This window comes from Salmo salar, chromosome 01 (assembly GCF_965601325.2).
Source record: "Salmo salar chromosome 01, fSalSal1, whole genome shotgun sequence".
NCBI lineage: Eukaryota > Metazoa > Chordata > Actinopteri > Salmoniformes > Salmonidae > Salmo > Salmo salar.
The window spans coordinates 153,332,062-153,356,046 of NC_138291.1; the positions used below are offsets into that span (position 1 = coordinate 153,332,062).

At 41.7% G+C, this 23,985-nt stretch overlaps 1 protein-coding gene across 3 annotated transcripts in view; it reads right to left on the reverse strand.

Moving 5' to 3' along the window:
• The window catches only part of LOC106566935 (mediator of RNA polymerase II transcription subunit 13-like), a 158,274-nt gene extending 144,641 nt beyond the window's left edge, over positions 1 to 13,633 (reverse strand). For all 3 annotated transcript variants that reach the window (XM_014135556.3, XM_014135564.3, XM_014135550.3), the window contains exon 1: positions 12,010 to 13,633. In XM_014135556.3, coding sequence (XP_013991031.1) covers positions 12,010 to 12,081 — 72 coding nt within the window. In that variant the 5' untranslated portion in view covers positions 12,082 to 13,633. The remainder of the gene's footprint in view (positions 1 to 12,009) is intronic.
• Between the last annotated feature and the right edge of the window lie 10,352 nt (positions 13,634 to 23,985).

The window sequence follows — 23,985 nt, forward strand, 5'->3', positions numbered from 1 at the left end:
GTATGTGACAAAAACTATTTGATTTGATTTGATTTGAGAATGCCAAGAGTGTGCAAAGTGATCATCAAGGCAAAGGGTGGCTACTTTGAAGAATCTCAAGTATAAAATATATATTGATTTGTTTAACACTTTTTGGGTTACTACATGATTCCATATGTGTTATTTCATAGTTTTGACGTCTTCACTATTATTCTACAATGTAGAAAATCGTAAAAAATAAAGAAAAACCCTTGAATGAGTAGGTGTGTCCAAACTGTTGACTGGTACTGTATGTGTTAGAATACAGACAGGTGAATGACTACACTACAGTATTTGTGTTCGGGTATCAACCAATACAATATCCTGCAAAAGGGTCAAACAGAAAACACTCGACATCTGGTTGTAATCAAACACATATGGGAGTCAAAGCGTCTCCTCTGGTGAACCTTTGGCACACACATAGCTGGAATTGCAAGTAGCGGCAAGAGTCAGACACATAACTTAGTGAGGATAAAAGTCAGGCACATACAGTACAGGCACATTTATATAACGTAGTAAGACACTGTAGATGTTACATGTAGGGTGTTTGGAATCACTATATAGAGCCTCAGCAAACCAGCACAACTCAGTAAGGTGATAGTGAACCTGCTGTATACAGCTTTAACACACAACACAATAGAAAACACATAGACTCTAAACAGGAGACAAATAACAACAGGGAAACCCCCATAATATAATTACAAGTTTTCTACACAGACAGGAAAGCACAGTTGACTCAACCTTCACCTTTGAGGTCAGCGGCAGAGAGAAAGGCGAAGCCACAAGAGTTCTTGTGGAGTGAGAAAACATTCACCTTATTGTCCTGCCTTAACAACTTGGGGTGTTGGGGAATAGCTTCACGTGTAGTAATGAATGGATTGTTTGTATTTGACCTCCATGCCGCAAATGTAATTATTCCTCTAGACTGATACACATACACACACACGCGAGTGCACGGCACTGCAAAAGCAAGATCGCAATAGAAATTGGGAGAAAAAAGGGGATGAAATACACAAAAAAACAAATAGATGTACATTGACACACAAGGTCATGCATGACAGCACAGGCAGAGACATGACTGTATAGTGGGCAGAGCACTTCCTTCTAGGATTGGGAGGCATCCAGATTTTCATATCGTCATACCATCCTTCTCTCAACCCGGGATTTATGGTATTATCGGCGTAGTACACAGAGGGGTGTAAAAAAAAATGCAAAAAAGACTATTGTGCGTCTATTACCAGAATGCTAACAAGTCATTTGCAAAAGTAATAGCAAATTCCTTGCAGGCTGCTAGCTAAATATGCTAAGTTTGACATTTACAAGTAAACAGGAACGAGAGATATCGTGCAAATGATCAAACTTTTGACGCATGCAGTACTGGCTCTCCAGCAGCATGTCTACACACTGTGTCTGTTGTGAGTCTAGAGTCGCTAGGGCAACGGCTTGCCTGCTTGGAGAAGAAGGTAGAGGAGCAGACGGCCAAGAACTGAGAAGAGTAAAAACGCAAGGAAATCAAGATAACAGTGGCAGCTGTACAAATAACTCCTCCAAAGGGCTTTTACTTCTCAAACACGGCAGAAAGCTAAAACAATATGATGCCCCGTCACCCTATTAATTATTATTAATTCAGCCACTTACTTAGATAGCAAGTTAAAGGGGTTGTATTAATGCAAAATTCTGTGTTTTTCACGCAGGAAAAAAAGATAAAACACATAAGAAATATCTTGCTGGAGTTTTGTAAACACAGATCTAAAATGCTTCTTAATGTAATTTCTGCTCGACTAATATTGTGCTTCAGTTGCCCTTCTAAACTATGATGAGAATTCACAAACAGGCATTCAATCAGCAGACAGCGCTCCAACTGATATGTAGCTTCTTTTCTCCAGTACTACGGTGAAACGCAATATTAACTGTAAACAAAACATTAAGAAATATAGCTGGCTACATTCTTTCTATGATAGGCCTAAACATTACAAATATGATGGCCATGCATCGTTTTTGCAAAAAAGACCTTGCTTTTTCATTTTAAGCTCATTTACGTGTGGCTGCCAGCCAAATAGCATTGCACTTCTGTTGTCATCTGATGAAAATGAAGCTATTTTCCGCCGAATGTGTTGCACTAATGTGTTTTATGTAAAGGAAAACTATAGTTGCACGTCCCTGATCACTCCATTGAAGCAAAAAAACTGTTGACTTTCAATATAAAATGCGACCCTTGTCAACACACAGCTGGATATACCTGCTCCCACTTTCTCCTGTTGTGCTATTTACAAACAAACACATGACTGGCTCAACTGTGCTGGGGAACTAAGTAAGATTCATAAAGTAAAATAATGTGACAGGTGAAATAAGAACGCAATCTGCATTATCTCCTAACGCATTGCACAAGTTGACTGCAGATATTGACATAAAAAATAGCTACAAATATTAAAATGTATTGAAAACATTCTAAGAAATAGTTTCAACGGAATTGAGGGTATTGAAAAAACCTCCCGTGGCTATTTCCAAATCCCAAGGTATACGGTTTACAGTTGAAGTTGGAAGTTTACATACACCTTAGCCAAATACATTTAAATTCAGTTTTTCACAATTCCTGACATTTAATCCTAATAAAAATTCCCTGTATTAAGTCAGTTAGGATCACCACTTTATTTTAAGAATGTGAAATGTCAGAATAATAGTAGAGAGAATGACTTATTTCAGCTTTTATTTATTTCATCACATTCCCAGTGGGTCAGAAGTTTACATACACTCAATTAGTATTTGGTAGCATTGCCTTTAAATTGTTTAACTTGGGTCAAACGTTTTGGGTAGCCTTCCACAAGCTTCCCACAATAAGTTGGGTGAATTTTGGCCCATTCCTCCTGACAGAGATGGTGTAACTGAGTCAGGTTTGTAGGCCTCCTTGCTCGCACACGCTTTTTCAGTTCTGCCGACAAATTTTCTATAGGATTGAGGTCAAGGCTTTGTGATGGCCACTCCAATACCTTGACTTTGTTGTCCTTAAGCCATTTTGCCACAACTTTGGAAGTATGCTTGGGGTCATTGTCCATTTGGAAGACCCATTTGCAACCAAGCTTTAACTTCCTGACTGATGTCTTGAGATGTTGCTTCAATATATCCACATAATTTTCCTGCCTCATGATGCCATCTAGTTTATGAAGTGCACCAGTCCCTCCTGCAGCAAAGCACCCCCACAACATGATGCTGCCACCCCCGTGCTTCACGGTTGGGATGGTGTTCTTCGGCTTGCAAGCCTCCCCCTTTTTCCTCCAAACATAACAATGATCATTATGGCCAAACAGTTCTATTTTTGTTTCATCAGACCAGAGGACATTTCTCAAAAAAGTATGATCTTTGTCCCCATGTGCAGTTGCAAACCGTAGTCTGGCTTTTTTTATGGCTGTTTTGGAGCAGTGGCTTCTTCCTTGCTGAAGGAAGTCAATGTCAATATAGCACTCATTTTACTGTGGATATAGATACTCTTGTACCTGTTTGCTCCAGCATCTTCACAAGGTCCTTTGCTGTTGTTATGGGATTGACTTGCACTTTTCACACCAAATTACGTTCATCTCTAGGAGACAGAACGCGTCTCCTTCCAGAGCGGTATGACAGCTGCGTGGTCCCATGGTGTTTATACTTGCGTACTATTGTTTGTACAGATGAACATGGCACCTTCAGGCATTTGGAAATTGCTCCCAAGGATGAACCAGACTTGTGGAGGTCTACAATTATTTTTCTGAGGTCTTGGCTGATTTCTTTTGATTTTCCCATGATGTCAAGCAAAGAGGCACTGAGTTTGAAGGTAGGCCTTGAAATACATCCACAGGTACACCTCCAATTGACTCAGAAGCTTCTAAAGCCATGACATCATTTTCTGGAATTTTCCAAGCTGTTGAAAGGCACAGTCAACATTTACATTTTACATTTACGTCATTTAGCAGACGCTCTTATCCAGAGCGACTTAGTGTATGTAAACTTCTGACCCACTGGAATTGTGATACAGTCAATTATAAGTGAAAAAAATCTGTTTGTAAACAATTGTTGGAAAGATTACTTGTGTCATGCACAAAGTAAATGTCCTAACATACTTGCTAAAACTATAGTTTGTTAACAAGAAATTTGTGGAGTGGTTGAAAAACAAGTTTTAATGACTCCAACATAAGTGTATGTAAACTTCCGACATCAACTGTATATATTTACAAAAGAATATATTGGGGGATTGAAAATGATGCAGACAATTACATTGATGGAAGCTAAAATCTAGCTGCAATATTAAACCTGATCTACCCCCATAGAAAAATTCAAAAGAAATCATTTTATTTTGTAATCAGTGACAGAAACATAAAGCACAGAGTAATCTGGAGTTCTCAAGGAGCCAAGAGGACTTCACTGTACACTCTGACTTACTATCAACACACCATGCTATCTCTTCCATCTCAATGTTAAGTTCAACTTAGCAAACAGCTTGACTTTCTAAAAACTCACTTACTATGAAAGCCTTTTAGTCTTTAAGAATGTGGGTCACTTGAACAGGTGGGTCTCCTCACCAGTTAGAAGATGGGAACCTAGTATCAAAGCGTCTCATGCTGAAAGATGAAAGAGTGGAACAGAGATGCCACTCTGGGATTCTTGTAGCAATGTAAGAGCGATAGAGTTGGACAGAGGAGAGCACTTTAGGCAATAGAGAGACAGCTTATATCAGCAGCTTTACCTATCAAAGCTTCTGTGAAACACTTTCTGTCAGGGTGGCATTTACAGCCCGTCAAATATCTGAAGACACTTGACATGCTGCCAATATTTGGGGTTTGTTCAAAAGACGGTACTGTAGACATGACTCACGTATCATCCCAAAATCCTCTACAGCAACACGAGTCAAATCCATTTAGCTCAAATTCCAAAACGCTTCTGAAATTCAATTCATAAATAGATTTCACATATATTTTTTATTTTTATTATTGCTCAGCTCCTGAACTGATTTGAATTGGAAACTGAAATTACCTCAACCCTTGAAACCAGCCTGTTCCACAGTAGCCCAGTGTTGAAAAATGTAACTACTATGAAAACCAGAAAGAATCTCTTTTCCACATGAGGCATGGTGGATGGCTCTGGAAATGCTGAGAGCCTTTGAGAAATCAGAACAGGCTAGATCCCCTTCTTCAGTTAGCCCATTGAAATCAAATTAACTCATATTACTGCCTGCTTTTCCCCCCTCTGGCCTTTTACAGAGCACAGGGACCTCTGCACATAACAGCATAGCAGAGGGGACAAGAGAGGGACACAAAAGCACAAAAACAGGTGCAGAAAATGGCCTCTGAGGCTCTCGGAACTAAACAGGTGATTTTATTCTGCCCTCTGCCGGCACCTTTACAAGGCACTACAAAGGAAGGGGCGTCTTGATCGTGTGTCTGTTGTAGGAACCGGCCCAGGGAGGCAGGCAAGCCAAGTCACCTAATTAGAGCTGCAACCTTCCCCAGGGCAGAGTGACGGATGCGCCTGCCAATCAGCTGTTGCTCAAACTGCAGAGAGCTAAAATGAACCTCTCACCTGATGCAAGGGGAGGGGGGCGTGACATGACAAGGGGGAAGACCAATGAAGACGGGTGTTTGATGTTTGTTGTTTGTTGTGACAGACAACGCTGACAAGACCCCACTCCAATGGCAAACAAAGACATGGAGTCATGCCGTTGGGTTTTCTCTTAAATGGAGGACCAACCTAAAACAGTGGCCCTGCTTAACGTGAATTATTAATGGACAAATAAATAAACCAGTCCCTCCATTACCAGCCATGTGTCTCCAGTGCAACTTAATTAACTGTGACAGACCCGAAGAAATACACCAGGAAAAAAGAGGGAAGTAAAAACAGTTGCTAGGCAACATACAACATCTGTAAGACTTCAGCAACTTATTCAATTTTCGAGATTCTGTCTCCAGGGTTACGGCAGAAAGATAACATTTCAAGCAGTTTAGGGGTCTTTTCTTACAAAGGGATGTAATTCTCCATCTCTCTCCCCCCCCTCCTCCCTCTCCAGTAACACCTCCATTGTCTGCTACCATGCACCTGGAATTCACAGACTGATTCAAATTTCAATAATTACTATATCCAGCATATAATGCATGTCAGGAAAGCCCCTGACTTACCAGAAGCAACACATTCATATCCAACTACTAGATTAGTCTGAAGCTTATGACTGTGCATTCGTTATGAACAATTTTATATTATGCAGATGTACTTACTTTACTGAGCACTAGAAGGAGGCAGCAGAAATTTGCAAAGCTATTTAATGGGACAAATGCAAATAAAAGTCTGACATATGATATAAATAATTGGACTTACGTAATTAAAAGTGAATTAAAATGTAATGACTTCAGAACAAAAACAAGTCCTTTGTCCATGCATTTAAGTTGACCTGCTTCATTATTCTAAGTAAAGTCAATCTCAGGTAGAACAACAGAAGCAGACAGCAGTAACCCTCCTCTCTCTGTCTGCAGTGCTGGCAGTACAGAACCCTGCAGTAACTTTACCCTGACACCAAGTGGGGTGGCAGCATGGAGAGCCCTTCAAAGAGAAGAATCAGAGAAGTGACTGCACTGACTGACTGCCTTGACTTCCAGTCTCTCACATCTTAACACAGCCTAACATGACCTTAAAGTACCACTCATATTCCCTCAGGGCTGCTTCTCTTACAGATACAGTAGCTTGTCTTGTTCATAACACAACATCTGGGGCTCTATATGCACTGCATGATTAGGCATCGTTGACTACTGTATATTGACAAAAACATGTCTCCATATCATATTGAAATCTCATCCCTTGTGTTTGCCAGGGCTGAGACGAGCGGTGCAAATGTTCATTACCATGTGAAAAGGCCGGATGTCTGCTAATTCAAGATGAGAGCACACTTGTGGCAGCAGCACGGCGCAAATCAATACACTGCAATGGTTATCAAATCAACAATCTGGACCTAGAGTGTTTGTTTACGAGAGGGATAATTTCTCAATAAAACATGACCACATCCTGATTAGAATTCACTAACGCACAACAACAAGTATTTAAAATAGCCATTCTATTCCAGACACTTTTGCTTTAAACCAGCCTTTAACTTGAGTATAACTGTTATTGAATCTCAGCCAACTACTATATCGGCTAAGCTGTCAGACGAAAAGAACACATACAAGCTGAGAGAGATAGCTCCTTTACAAGGAAAAGCTCTCGCTATCAAGATCGTTGGGTCAATTATGGTAATTACAAAGGGATTTTCAGTGCTGCAGTAACAAAGACCACAACGTCTGTATGACGTCTCTAGAGTATCTCTGGATGACACCTAATCCTCTCACAATCACAGCGTGTTTATCTCCAAAGGAAGCTATAAAACACAGTGTCAAGTTTACATATGAGAAATCGCATTATGGAAATCATGATAACATATTACAAAAGTCAGCGTTATGGTGTAAAAACAGAGTGGTGAAATTATATTAAGTCGTGTGAAAAAGAGTGTTAGGGACAAACTCAAAGTGTCACAGGAAGAGTTGGAGTCCCTGTAACGGAGATAAAGACGGCAGCCCTGAATGAGAAGAGTCACAATGCTAGACATCCCCTCAGTAGCAGCCACGGCAGCGGCCTCTCTACAGCTCATTCCTGCCAATTCCCCTTTCCCACTCTCCCCTCTGTCGCCCTGAATGCAGGAACACCAGGGGGCTAAGAATAGCACACAGCTGGCACTGCAGGACTTACATATTTCACACTCAAGCCACAGTGCTCCAAAACATCTCCCCCCTACCCCATCCCATGCTGTCCCCATCTCTGTCCCCATCCCTGTCCCACTTCAGGACCAGGGCGGCTCCCTGTCCCTTCTCTTTTATCCGTACTTCATCTCTCTGGCAGGGCCGAGACAGGTCCTGCTCAGACAAGATCCATGGCTCACCACCCAGGATTTATATCAAGGGATTGGTAGCGAAGAGAGGCCTCTTTCTCTGCCCTCCCCTCCCTCAATCATTGTGCCTCGCCCCCTTGGGAAGCGACAAGGCTCGTTAATAGATCGATTTGTAGTGGAGTAATTTATTGGGCCCGAGGTGGGAGCTGTGTGTGTGTGTGTGTGTGTGTGTGTGTGTGTGTGTGTGTGTGTGTGTGTGTGTGTGTGTGTGTGTGTGGGTGAGTGAGGGGAGAGAGAGAGAGAGAGAGAGAGAGAGAGAGAGAGAGAGAGAGAGAGAGAGAGAGAGTTTGGTGGGGGGGGGGGGGGGGGGGGGGGGTTAAGTGGGTCTGTGTTTAGCTAAGGATGTTATCCCTGAAGGATGATATAGAGGGACCAACCCCTACTGAGTTGAGCCCTGTTGCGATGACAGGGATCCCCATGCAGTGACAGAGGGAGATTAGCCAGCTCCACAAACAGCCTCTCCAGGTGAGACCTGCACTAACTGTCACTACGCTAGCAGGGAGACCAGCCAAAGAGGGCTGGAGGAGGTTGTGTTTTGGCTACTAGAGCCCTGAGAGATGGAGAGCTATAGCTGGCCAGATGGAGAAAGACCACAGGGAATTGGACTAGAGTTGGCGTCCCAGAAACCCTGGCTGGATACTCTTTTAGTCCTTAAAGGACAAAGTCCCGGTTAGGCATGTAGTAGTAATCCTTCAACATTTGAATACTGGCCACTAATATAGCTCCTTCTGAGCAGGGACACTAAGTTACCTAAATATAGTGGGCCCTCCTGTTCAATTGTATTACCCAGCCCATTTCTTATTTTACTCCCCTCTCTCTCGATCTTTCGCGGTTGGTTATCATTATACATGCATGGAGCTCTATTGGAATACAGTTTGTCTAATGAGCACCTCTTAGCTGATCACATTATAACTCCACTTGACGACACTTAATTACCAGTGTTTCACTCCCCGCAGCCCTGTCTGGGGGACAGGAGAACTCTTTTAATTAAAGCAAGAGAATCCAACCTGTTTGTACACGCGTACATGTCCCTGTGTGTATGTCCTAGTGTGTTTGTGAATATGTCCATGAGTATGATATGATATGTTTTTGTGTGTTTTTGCAAACTTGTCTCTGTGTTTGCTTCCCCCTGTGCGTGTGTTAGGGTGTATGTGTGTGCACACGCTGATGCTCCCTGCGTTTCATATTTCAGCAGTGACTCGGACATGAGTCATTGTAAAGAACCTGCCCAGCCTACAGAGTTACGGCCATGCTCTCTCTCTCGCTCTTTCTTTCTTCCTCTCTCTTTCTTTCTCTCAAATGGGCCGAGGCTAGTGCTCAGGAAATGCACATCAAACATAATACTTTCCTAAAAGGAAAACAGATTCCCTGCTCCGCTCACTCTCTCACTCTCAAACCACTTTTTTTCCCCAGCAATAGAAAGACACATTCTTCTGCTTCAAACAAGACTGCTTAACTTCTGTCTTCATCCCTCTTTCTTATGCTCCTAGCTTCCCAGTTCATTTCTTCTCTGAGATATCAGCTTTTTCTGTCCTACCAGCTATTAATGATGCTGAGATGAATGTGAAAGAGATGTGTCTAGCGGTTGGGCCGAAAGTTTGCTCGTTCGAATCCCGAACCAACTAGGTGAAAAGTCTGTCGATGTGCCATTGAGCAAGGCACCTAAACCTAATTGCTCCTGTAAGTCGCTCTGGATAAGAGTGTCTGCTAAATGACTAAAACGTAAATGTGAAATATCTCACAGTGCAATGGAAATAGGCTGACAGTAATCTGTTTTTAATAAAGACATGCTGCCTAGTACTATACTTGGTTGTTATTTTATTGACGTGATAACGTAGTAAATAATTCGGACAAGGTTATTACACAGTGGAATTCCGCTCAACAAACTGTCAGAAAAGGGCTTTCACTGGTAAAGCACCCTGAGACCGAGGAGTGAAAACATTTACCCATAACTTATCCACAGAAAATTGTCACCCATGTAAACACAACCAGACAAGTGACAAATACGATTGTACACAATTGCCATAATATAAGTATTAGTAGTGATATAATAGCAATAGCATATGAAAACATAACTCTAAATTGCAGCTTTTCTATTTGACCTTAGCACTCTGGAGTGAGTGATCTCCCCATCTCTCTCCCTCCCTAACAAGCCTCTGGTTTGTCATTAGTGTTCATCTGACTGACTATCTAACAGTCATCACAGTGACTAACTGAACAACAAGCAGAAGTAGCTCTTCTCTCTCACCTTTCTAAAGCTGTTTACACACAGACAGAGAAGGCATGTAGCCTTGCCAGCCCTCTGCACAGCATGATAATGGAGGGGGGAGTCTTTTGGAGGAAAAACACAGTGCTTAGAAAGTTGACGAAAACATAATCACTGTTTTACTCTGTTTCCACAGCTGCGCTGAGAGAGAGCGAGCCTGACAGAGGAGCTCTGTTGACTACACTAAAAGCACTGAGATTTGATCGGATTAAATTCATGTATACCAACAACAGAGAGCAGTAAATCAATCAGGAGGGCTTTTCTGAATTTGCACGGCATGGGATAAATCTCCGGCAAAGGTTTCCCTCCTCTCCACCCACACTCGCTGGCTGAATTGGTGGAATGGCTCACCTGCTGCCACAAACCCTCACAAACCACACTGAGAGCTTGACTGTAAACAGTGTCGTGTCAGAGGCATACTGCAGCTATATCTGAACATGACTACCAGCATCATAATCTAAAACGCCCCCAAGACCCCTATTGTTGTTGTGGCTCCTGACCCCATGCCCAAACTCAATCTAATCCACATGCCTTTAGTGCATGGGGCGGCAGGTAGCCTAGTGGTTAGAGCATTGGGCCAGTAACCAAAAGGTTGCTAGATTGAATCCCTGAGCTGACAAGGTAAAAAAAAATCTGTCGTTCTGCCCCTGAACAAGGCAGTTAATCCAGTGTTCCTAGCCCGTCATTGTAAATAAGAATTTGTTCTTAACTGACTTGCCTAGTTAAATAAAGGTTAAATAAAAATGTATAAAGTGCAATGCCGTTAACTCAGTAAGTGCAAGGTCTCCCTCAGTGAAAAACAATGTTGAAGAAAGTTTGGGATATGGATGATTGGAATAGCCTCAAGGCAATAACAGAAAACTTGTGAATTCCGCTAATGCATGTAAGATGAGAGGTTTGTTTGGTGATCCGAGCAAAAAGTTGCATATAATCTTCCAATAATGACTTTGAAAGTGGAAATTCTGTTGTCAACGTGAGATATACTACTGTCTGGCAGACATGCTCATGTCTCCTTTCTAGTAAGGAACACATTACTTCCCCTCCACTTTGAGCAGGGGGTTAAGGGTTTAATAACTTGTGTTTGGATGCCTCTCGTTTCATATTAATCCAGATATACAAATTGCCCTTCTGTGTCATAACCTGCTACTGTTGAATGCTCTGTCGCTACAATTACACAATTATTTACAGAACATCAAGAAATGCCTCGCATTTTCCCTCCAACTCGAAAAAATCATTGAGAGGCTACAGTGGAAATGCTCTTTCCAAATCAGTTGTTGAGAAGTGAAGTTAGAGGAAAGTGTTCCAAATTTGAGTAGCCATCTTAAAAAGCTTATTCTTCATTATTCGGTCTGTCTTGATTTTTAAGTAGGCCTATGTCTGCTAGTTCAATGTGTTTACACAATGTCACATAACTATGCTGCCTTTGATGTTGGCTAAGAAAGAAAACAATAGTGACATAATATGGATAATTTAATATAAATTATAGACCTACAAATTAGTGTGACATGAATAATAAACTGACAATATTACTATTTATGATGCTGCCTATATTTGAACAGGCTACAAAACAATGTGGTGTTAAAGCCTCTGAAGTAGTATCTATTATCATAACACGTTTAGTGATAAAATATGGTCGTTTTCCCGGCCCAGTAGCTCGAGATAATGATTGGCTAATAACGGCACCGACAATTGGTTCACCTTTGTACCGCGAGTGCAGATCTAAGCGTGCCTACTACCGTATCACGCCTCGTTCGTGTGTCTTTATGTGCATCCATTATTTGTTTTACTGTACCAGAGAGAAGAGGTTGGAGTGGCAGTCTTCAAGGCTTGCCCCGTTAGCCACCCAATTCGCTGCCGTAGTCATAATCGTCTGCCGTTCGGGTCGTCAGTACTGGGCATGTCGAAATCCTTGATCGGTAACAAGACCGAGCAGTGGTGGCAAATCTGTTCCCCTCACAAGTATGCCCCACCACCGCCAAAACACGGGTAATTGTCTAACAGATCAATGGCTAACCTTAAGTAGCCCAAATATTTTGTCAACTGTCATAAAAAAATAACCCGGCTGAACAGAGGGTGTATTCAAAGAAAGGATTGTAAACGTATCAATAACCCCCTTTGATTGTATAGCCTACCAAAACGAATGGTTTGTTTTTGGACATCCAAGTGTGTTCGCAGATCAGAACATTGTTACTGTCCAGCTCAGGCGATCCAAACCTGATCATTGTCAAACGCAGAAAGCATGTAGGCTAGGCTAAAATGTATCCGTGTCTTAATCCATGGAGAGAAATGTCCATCCGTGTCCATGCCAGTCTTTCCGATGATACTTTAATGATTAAATAATAGTGTAATCCATGCGAAGTAGATCTATTATTTTCTTCCTGAGCGCAAAAATCCATCAAAATGCGTGGTTAGTCCGAAAACTTCTTATAGGAAAAACACTGTAGTTTATTACGCGTGTATTATCCACTAATTAAACACTACTAAATGGACCGTTTAGGTGTCGAAGACCAGTCTGTTGCAAATTGCATGCAAGAAATCTGAATTGGATTCCGTCAGCCCCCACAAGGTAAACTGATGCACCAGTTGTGATAGTTTTCGAGAATTGCATGAGCTATTAATAGCTTTCTTTCTTAACACCACCGTTCCCCTCACAATGTAGCCTACCACATACAGCAGGCAACTGTGAACAGGAATGTTTAATCCTTGTTTCACTTTGCAAATAACGTCAGACTGCAGACAAGCGAGGCTAAAAATAAAGCTTGCTCTTTCCTCGGGTAATCCAAGGTGGACCGCAAGAGAGTTGATGGTCTCGCAACCAAAAAGGCTATTAAATGTGTCAATTTTAAACGTTCTCGTATTCTTCAACGAAAAAAAGTATGCTCCGTCCAACAGCAGGAAAACGGCAGCAGCAGACCGAGGTTAAAAAAAGATCCTTCCTTCCTTTCTGTTTTATATCATTGCGAAATGTCCTCCCAGTCTCCCAGCAATTAACGTTAGACCTTAAAATATTTGTTTAGCTTGAAATAACAGTAGATGCAATAATGTATCCAAGAAAACGATAATCCAGCAACGGTGACAATCCTTATCTGACGTTATGATGATCAAATAAATGTTTCACGCTGGTCAGGAGTCCAGTCTCGTTATCTCCCTTTAAAAAAACATACCCTTTTTAAAAACGTGTTCCCTCTTAAAGCAAGATTTATGATTGATTAAAAATAATCAATTAAAATGTCGATTATATGCGATGTTTCTCATCAAGGAATTCAGAAGCAACGAATCCCTTTCCAGGCATTGTTTATGTCTCAGTCAGTGTCTTTTCTGTAATATTCGTATGAAAGCGTCTGTGAGTAGGCTATGTATAAATATGTGTGGCTCTCACTCTGTGTGTGTCTGTGAGCGTGCAGAGTGCTTACGCGAACAGCCGCTAGCAGCGTCGCGCACTATCTGCCAGCCCACCACGCATAGCAATGTAATGGCGGCCGGCAGTTTACGAGAGACTCGCTTTCCCATTTGGCCAAGTAGAGTCCTCACGTGATCAAAGCAAGGGATTACAGCACTGTTTAGACTCTTTGATACAGGCTTTGATGCGACGCTAGAGGCGCCAGTGGCTTTCACTGACAGTCAGCTGTCATCGAAGCACATCACACATCATCTCCCTAACTGTTACAGTGTAGGCTATTCGTATGAGTGTTACATTGTTACACCTAACAATGTAAGACAATATAACTGTGTTGTCATGTGTTTCTGCCTTGTTATGTTGTTGTCTTAAGTCTCTCTTTATGTAGTGTTGTGTCTCTCTTGTTGTGATGTGTGTTTTGTCCTATATTTATATTGTATTTGTTTTTTGCATCCCAGGCCCCGTCCTCACAGGAGGCCGATTGCCTTTTGGTAGGCCCACTAGCGGTTCTGGGGGGGGGGGGGGGGTTAGTGCCCCTGTGACAACATTTTTGGACCCCATTGTGGCCCCCCTAAATGTGGAGTATGAAATAATTTTTACATAACTCATTTTTGCTATAATTGTTTTTTTACATCCGTTATTAGACAGTGGCAACGATGATGCTTATGAACATGGTCTTTTGCCTGCTAATTAATGCCTGCAATGCAGTGAAGAAAACGATATGACATTTTACATTTACGTCATTTAGCAGACGCTCTTATCCAGAGCGACTTACAAATTGGTGCATTCACCTTATGATATCCAGTGGAACAACCACTTTACAATAGTACATCTATATCTTTTTTTTGGGGGGGGGGGTTAGAAGGATTACTTTATCCCATCCCAGGTATTCCTTAAAGAGGTGGGGTTTCAGGTGTCTCCGGAAGGTGGTGATTGACTCCGCTGTCCTGGCGTCGTGAGGGAGCTTGTTCCACCATTGGGGTGCCAGAGCAGCGAACAGTTTTGACTGGGCTGAGCGGGAACTGTGCTTCCGCAGAGGTAGGGGGGCCAGCAGGCCAGAGGTGGATGACAACGATAACGTCTAATGTAACTGGCCCCTCTAACAGTACAACTGGCCCCAGCTTGGCCCCCCCAGTTGAAATGGTCTACAACCGCCACTGGGTAGGCCATCATTGTAAATAAGAATTTGCTCTTAACTGACTTGCCAAGTTAAATAAAGGTTCAATTAAATAAATAAATAACTGGTGCAGTAAATGTATCAATGGAATTATTTCCAGGCCTACACATTTTATTATTACATCACAGTTGCATTTCCTTCATTGTTAAATGGTAATAGACTGTTGCATTATGATTATTACATAATGTAACCAGTCACAGTAGAGCATATCTACAGTGACCCCAGGGCCAGGGGATGTCATAATCAATGAGTGGAAGCCAGAATCAATGACATCCATGAGAGTGTCACAGTAAGTGTCACTACACCTTGTCATCTTTCCTTTTTTTTGCCCTCAGAGCAGCCTCAATTCATCGGGGCATGGACTCTACAAGGTGGCGAAAGCGTTCCACAGGGATGCTGGGCCATGTTGACTCCTATGCTTACCACAATTGTGTCAAGTTGGATGGATGTCATTTAGGTGGTGGTGGACCATTCTTGATACACACAGGAAACTGTTGAGCGTGAAAAACCCAGCAGTGGTGCAATTCTTGACACAAATCAGTGCGCCTGGCACCTACTACCACACCCCGTTCAAAGGCACTTAAATCTTTTGTCTTGCCCATTCACCCTCTGAATTGCACACATACATAATCCATGTCTTAATTTGCTTAAAAATCTGTCTAAAAAGTCTAAGGGGGTGTTCTACTACACTGACATATGGAAATGTTTTAAGATATTTATACCATGGATCATTTAGATATTTGATTTTGAATTTCAGCACCCCTGTATGTATTTTAAAAAAATATACAAAAATGATTTGATAAATATTGCATTTGGCCCATAGAAACGCATTGAATAATACATTCCTAAATAGCAAAATATATATATATACAGTTGAAGTTGGAAGTTTACATACACCTTAGCCAAATACATTTAAACTCAGTTTTTCACAATTCCTGACATTTAATCTAAGTAAAAATTCCCTGTTTTAGGTCAGTTAGGATCACCACTTTATTTTAAGAATGTGAAATGTCAGAATAATAGTAGAGAGAAAGATTTATTTGAGCTTTTATTTCTTTCATCACATTCCCAGTGGGTCAGAAGTTTACATACACTCAATTAGTATTTGTTAGCATTGCCATAAAATTGTTTAACTTGGGTCAAACGTTTCGGGTAGCCTTCCACAAGCTTCCCACAATAAGTTGGGTGAATTTTGGCCCATTCCTCCTGACAGAGCTGGTGTAACTGAGTCAGGTTTGTAGGCCTCCTTGCTCGCACACGCTTTTTCAGTTCTGCTCACACATTTTCTATAGGATTGAGGTCAGGGCTTTGTGATGGCCACTCCAATAGCTTGACTTTTTGACCCTTAAGCCATTTTGCCACAACTTTGGAAGTATGCTTGGGGTCATTGTCCATTTGGAAGACCCATTTGCGACCAAGCTTTAACTTACATTTTTTACATTTTAGTCATTTAGCAGACGCTCTTGTCCAGAGCGACTTACAGTAGTGAATGCATACATTTTATACCTTTTTTTTTTTTCTGTGCTGACCCCCCGTGGGAATCGAACCCACAACCCTGGCGTTGCAAGCACCATGCTCTACCAACTGAGCTACAGGGATTGATGTCTTGAGATGTTGCTTCAATATATCCACATCATTTTCTTTCCTCATGATTTAATCTATTTTGTGAAGTGCACCAGACCCTCTGCAGCAAAGCACCCCCACAACATGATGCTGCCACCCCTGTGCTTCACGGTTGGGATGGTGTTCTTCGGCTTGCAAGCCTCCCCCTTTTCCCTCCAAACATAACAATGATCATTATGGCCAAACAGTTCTTTTTTGTTTCATCAGACCAGAGGACATTTCTCCAAAAAGTATGATCTTTGTCCCCATGTGCAGTGGCAAACCGTAGTCTGGCTTTTTTATGGCGGTTTTGGAGCAGTGGCTTCTTCCTTGCTGAGCGGGCTTTCAGGTTATGTCGATATAGGACTCGTTTTACTGTGGATATCAATTCTTTTGTACCTGTTTCCTCCAGCATCTTCACAAGGTCCTTTGCTGTTGTTCTGGGATTGATTTGCACTTTTCACACCAAAGCATATTCCATTCTAGGAGACAGAACGCGCCTCCTTACTGAGAGGTATGACTACTGCGTGGTCCCATGGTGTTTATACTTGCGTTCTATTGTTTGTACAGATGAACGTGGTACCTTCAGGCGTTTGGAAATTGCTCCCAAGGATGAACCAGACTTGTGGAGGTCTACAATTTTTTATGAGGTATTTGGCTGATTTCTTTTGATTTTCCCATGATGTCAAGCAAAGAGGCACTGAGTTTGAAGGTAGGCCTTGAAATACATCCACAGGTACACCTCCAATTGACTCAAATTATGTCAATTAGCCTAAACTTCTGACCCACTGGAATTGTGATAGAGTGAATTATAAGTGAAATAATCTGTCTGTAAACAATTGTTGGAAAAATTACTTGTGTCGTGCACAAAGTAGATGTCCTAACCAACATGCCAAAACTATAGTTTGTTAACAAGACATTTGTGGAGTGGTTGAAAAACGAGTTTTATTGACTCCAACCTAAGTGTATGTAAACTTCCGACTTCAACTGTATATATTTTTTGACACATATTTAACCCCTTTTTTTGGCACAATACTACCTCCATACTTCAATTAATTTGTATGGGTTACCTTCAGATGAGTCCTGTGACACTTGTGGGGGTTGTTGAGCATAACGGAGAACACCATCGTGTTCGTGGGAGGCTCCCCTTTCCATAGTTAGTAGGCCAAACCATTCAGAAGCTACAGACGTTTTCTGGAGAAGACAGATTTTCGGGATGTCTCCTGGTCTGACAAGCAGTGCTGTAGCTCTGCCACTTTCCACCGCAGATACGGAAGGCCAACATAGGCGGATGTGGTGGGAATTGTTTTATTATGTTAATTAGATCGATGCACAGGTGCGTCAATAGACTCTTAAGGATTAATCTGTCTCCTCCCATTCATCTACACTGATTGAAGTGGATTTAACAAGTTACATCAATAAGGGGTCATAGGTTTCAAGTGAATTCACCTGGTCAGTCTGTGGGGCGGTTTCGTGTACAGAGTTAAATTTAAGTTAGGACTAGGCTAATTCTACTTAAATTAATCCGATGTAAAAAATTGCTTCCTGAGATGTTACTTAACTTCAGATTAATTAGTTCTAGACTAATGAGTTCCAGACTAAGGTAAGTAAGGACTAACCAGTTCATCTTTGTAAAGCCTAATTAAATTAACGATGTGCACTTGGTGCTGACCTGAGGATTCTTCAAAAACCAGGGATGGGACACTAATAGATAAGCATTGTGTGGAATTGGAGCAAGTCACCTAAACCAAACAATGGACTGAGGTAAAAGAAAACATCAAAATAATTTTTGTGACTTTGAAAAATCCCTTTTGAAGCTAATTGTGTCGAACCACCCAATTATCTAGAACAAAGAGCATGGTTCATCAACAGAAAACAAGAAAAATAATGCATGGACCACCATTTGGAATGAATTCAACTCAAATGAAAAAGTAAACAGAAGGACGCTACAACAACATCAGGTAAGATGCTGTATTTATTGTTGGCCCACTTTTACAAATCAGAGTCACTTTGAAATGTTTGTTTTCTTGTGTAACACAACACAGTGGAGCCTAAATGTATTTGTGTGACAAAAATATAACACAAACAATATCATACATAATTACTAATATATTTTCTATAATGTCTTTACTTTCTAAGGTCCTGTAGAAAAACATAAAATAAACTTAAAGAAGACAAATGCTGTTGCTTGTAGGGAGCGTTTCAAGACTGGTAAGACCAGAGACAGTTGAGCTTGGGGACTTGTTGACTGGGATCATTGATAGCCAGCAACCCCTGGACGGTATCCCTGATAATGACCATTTGCACAGTTGAGATAGGGGACCGTTCCAATCTTCGTTTGGTAGGACACATTAATTTAATATGTAATGTTGTCAGTCAACTCATGCACTCCCATAATAAAAATGTAACTCTTGAAGAAATAATGTTCTCTAATGCAGCAATGCAATAATTTTCTAGAGGCAGATGATCACCATAGCTTATTGGGGATAATACAGGATGAAGGTCAGCCCACTACATCTGCAGAAGCAAGGAGGGAAGATTGTGTCACTAACTCAGGCCGGAGGACAAAGACAAAGAGGCTGAGCATGCATGAGAAACTGACCATGGAATTTCATGAGCGCAAACTAATGTATTTAAAAGAAGAGCATGATATGAAGATGCAAATCCTTCATGTTTTGTTGGTTATGAATGAGGAGGAGAGAAACATGAAGCACCAGCAGTACCAATGTTTTTCTTGAACCAGCACCAGTTCGAGGTCCTGATATTTCCACTTGGGCTATCTTTGTTGTGAGAAGTACTGCATAGCAAAAGCATCTTTGCAGGCTAGTCCATTTTTGTCACTTTTGCCTTAACCATTGGAACATCTTCAATGCAAGGATCTGGGCAGCCATGCTGTTTGAGGGTAATTGATCTGGGCAGCCATGCTGTTTGAGGGTAATTGATCTGGGCAGCCATGCTGTTTGAGGGTAATTGATCTGGGCAGCCATGCTGTTTGAGGGTAATTGATCTGGGCAGCCATGCTGTTTGAGGGTAATTGATCTGGGCAGCCATGCTGTTTGAGGGTAATTGATCTGGGCAGCCATGCTGTTTGAGGTTAATTGATCTGGGCAGCCATGCTGTTTGAGGGTAATTGATCTGGGCAGCCATGCTGTTTGAGGGTAATTGATCTGGGCAGCCATGCTGTTTGAGGTTAATTGATCTGGGCAGCCATGCTGTTTGAGGGTAATTGATCTGGGCAGCCATGCTGTTTGAGGGTAATTGATCTGGGCAGCCATACTGTTTGAGGGTAATTGATCTGGGCAGCCATACTGTTTGAGGTAATTGTGAAGCACTGCTGTTGCAATTATGGCATTGCCATATCTTGGTTGAAAGCGCAATGTGCTTCTGAGACACTAGAAATGACTAATCTATACACTAAACATGTGCTCCATTACACCCCTGGTTCGGATTTGAGCTTGGTTGTACCGTTGTTGCTCAGGTTTTATTGCATGCCGATAGGGACTGAACAAGAAGTTGGTCTGTTCATACCCACTGTCACCAAGTATGATTCCACTATGTTATCCACCTTCAAGCTGAGCATACAAGAGGAGTTTTGGAAAATAAATTGCACCTTTCCAACATGCAACAATGTTGGAGAACTGCACATACTCTGTAAATCTTTTGAGAACCAGTTTTTACGATTCCTGTACTCCTCAGCATCTGCTGTAGAGGGAAACTTGATGGGAATATGACATTCATCTATACAGCCAATGACTCCAGGAAAGTTCCCATATTCATAGAACTCTACCTTGTAGTTGGCTCAGTCAGCAGCATCTGGGAACTTGATATAATTGTCTTTCAGTTCACATATAGCATTGTAGACTTTGTGGACTATTCTGCATACAGTTAGTTCACTTACACCACACAAATCTCCTGTTTCATGATGGAAGGTTCCAGATCCCAAAAACCTCAAGGGGAACAGTACTTGTAGGGAAGAAGGGATGGGCCTTCCCCAAAGAGAGTCAGATAAAGCCTTGGCTCAAGAAAACAAATAATGTCAGCTGAATTTTCTTTGTACATATGGAAACGATTACAGAACATGATTTCATCAAAATCATTCAGTGGGTTGCTCCTGTCTATAACAGCTCTTTTGTCTGGCCTTGGTGATCTTTGATCATCATTGAAATAGTCCAGGTAATCAATTTTCCTCCATTGCCAAGGTCAACCTGCGGGGCCAACATCCATTAATCGGAAGTTAAACCTGCCTCTAGGCCAGGTTTAATTTAAGCCTTCACTTAGATCTAGATGAACTCTAAACGTCCTTCTGGAAATCAGATTTTTTAAATCTAGACTAGGTCAAGTCTAAGACTATTTTAAACCATGTTTGAGAAATGGAATTTCACTTAGTCCAGTTTAAATGTACAATTTAGTTTTGGATTAGGCTTAACCTGTGTCTGTGAAACCGCCCCCTTAGTCATGGAAAGAGCAGGTGTTCCTAATGGTTTGTACACTGTGTCTATATAACAATGCCTTGTATTACTATGTGACTTTTGTGCACATTATGTCCATGCAAGATCTTCATTGCAGGTTTATTCATCAAATAACGTTTTCATGAATTCCTATGAGCTTTTTAGAAAAAGATTGGCACAGGCCATTGTGCGCCACGTACGTCACGAGATGGTGATAGCTATCGCATTATAATAGCCAATTCATGCTGTTATTCTTTCTGCATGTATTGAGGAAACACCTGCTATGTCTGCCTGCGAATATACGGTTAGCATCTTGCCTTGTATTTCGAGCTGAAAAGCAGAAAAAAAATAAGATATGAATCAGATGGGTGAGAGCTCAGCCTACTTGCCGTTATTGATCCCCGTGCTCAGGAAACAAGCCAGAATTCATTTGCACTTTTTTTCTCCTTGTTCAAAACCTCCTCCAGGCCTCTATACTCTGTAGCATTACAACATTGTGGTGAGAAGCTAGATGGCTCATACACAGTGAAGTGCTAGCCACTTAGATCATTCAATACATTCCTCCTCACAGCATATCTCGGTGGCTTGAGCTAGATTAGAAGGAAAATATGCATTACGTTTGCTGAATCTTTGGACCATTTTCCCAAAACTCTAAACACAAAACACAAACCTCTACAAATCTCTAGCAAAAAGCAAACACTGCGTTCAAAACTGTTTTCTCTTTCCAAAATGTTTTTTTTTTGCATCAAAATGACACACACACACACACACACACACGTCATATGAATAGATCTGTCTACCAACCAACAACACACTGATGTGCTCAGCACAAAACACTACTATGAATATCCCATCAGTAGGTTTATGCCTTTTGCATTTTCAGTGTTACACTGTAGCCAGTTATAAAATAATGTTACAGTAATGTATACCTACTCAAATATACATGAATAAACACACACAAATGCAATACAGTAACAAAAACATTTATTTATTTCCAAAATGCACTATTTTTGAACACTTGTGTTTTGTATGTAACACTTTCCATACCCAACAGGAGAAAACATTCAGTAAGATAAAGGGTTTTCTGTACAAAAAAACAAATGAAAGTGGCTCATTCTTTCAAAACTCTAAACACAAAAGACAAAAACAATTGCAAAATGTAAGAAAAAAAGACATTAGGCTGCATCCTGCCTGCTATTTTGGTCTGGCCACAGCACCTCATCTACATCACAAGCCATGTTCTCCCTGGCTAAACAGCAGGGAAAGAATCTTCTGGACTGACGGATCCAGCCACTGAAAGCCCCCACATCAGTTTCACCACATGCATCCTCCATTGCCTGGAGAAGAGAAATGCGTGCGAGGGGATGGCGGTCACACCGCCATGCCGGAAAAAAACTCTTCAATTGGGTTTAGGAATGGGGAATATGGTGGAAGGTATAGAACAACAAATTATGGGTGGTCGATGAACCGGTTGCGGACCAGAGCAGCCCGGTGGAAACTCCAGTTGTCCCAGATGACAACATACCTGGGCTGCTCTGGTCCACCCCTCTGCTCGGCTGGAATGAGGAAGCCATGTAGTGTGTGCAAGGAATGTGATGAGAACGGCGGCGTTGTAGGGACCAAGGTTGGCATGGTGATGGAGGACGCCTTGCTGGCTAATGGCTGCGCACATGGTGATATTCCCTCAACGCTGTCCAGGGACATTCACAATGACACGGTGGCCAATCATGTTCCGTCCCCAGGTTGAAGCCAGCCTCATCAATGTAAATATAAACATACTGAATTGCAGCAGCATCCAGCTCCAAGACTCTCTGAAGCAGACAAGACAATAGGACATAGACCTAGAGCAGTCAATATGTTGAGACACAATACAATGGATTACAGTATTGTAATGTGTCTATACAGTACTGATATGATAGTAAAATCACAGTATAGTACTTACTTGCACATATTCATAGCGCTGTTCTTTAACCCTCTCTGAGCTTCGCTCAAATGGCACCCTGTAGACCTGTTTCATCCAGATTCGGTTGCGTTGTAGTACACGGTCCAATGTAGACAAGCCCAGCTGGTGAATGATATTGAATATTGTGTTGTCTGCAATTATGTGGTTCTGGATTTCTCGTAGTCTAATGGTATTGTTTGCCACCACCATGTTCACAATACTGTTCTCCTGTTCTGGTGTGAACAGCCGGGGTCTTCCACCATGGCCTGGCCAGCTCTCAGTTCTGCAGAACATCCACAAATATGATATGATTGGTTACAGTAAGCTAAAATAATCTATTTTCTTTCAGTATGAAATGTCATTACTGTAACATTGGCCTACAATCACTGAGTAACATAGGCCTACTGATATGTCGGACTGCAGTATACTACAGTATACATACATAAAGAGCATAGTGTAGATGGTAGGTAACTTACCGGTTGTCATTTCTGAATGTACGGATGATAGATGCAACCGTGTAGCAGTTCAGGTTGGGCTGAACTCTCTGCCCAGCCTCCCTCATACTCAAGCCATGGTTGATCACATGGTTAACCAATGTGACCCTGATCTCATCTGAGACAACTGTCCTTCCTCATCCTTGTCCTCATCCTCCTCTTCAACCTCTTACTCTCACTCCTTCACCTCTAGCTCTTGCTTCACCATTGACTTCCATTTCCTCCAAAACAGGAGAGCTCATCTGTGGCCTTTTATAGTGCTAAAGCTCTGATTTCTAAGTGAACAACTCAGCAACTAGTGTTTACACCTGTGAGGAGTAGGTGTTGCCAATTGGTGTATAGAGCTTTGCATTGTGATTGGGGTTGCTTTTCAAAGGGACTAAAGAGATTTTAATTTTGAATGTTGTGCCTAATGTAGAGAACTGAGTGTAGTGTTTTGCAAAAAGTGTGATATAGAATTGAAAACCAGGTGTAAAGCAGGAATTGTGCTTGCAATTTTGCAGACTTGGTTTAGGGATTTGAGTTTCAGGTTTCGGTGATTGCGTTTCAAGTTCCAATTTTAGTGTGTTAACAATTGGTGTAATGGCTGTGTTAGTTGAAGGTGACACGGTGTGCAAAGCGAGCCCTGAAAAGGCTTGGAATCAGGACAGTGCATTAAGTGCTCTAAAAGAATATCTTCATTATTGATGGATTGGTCATCACTAGGTG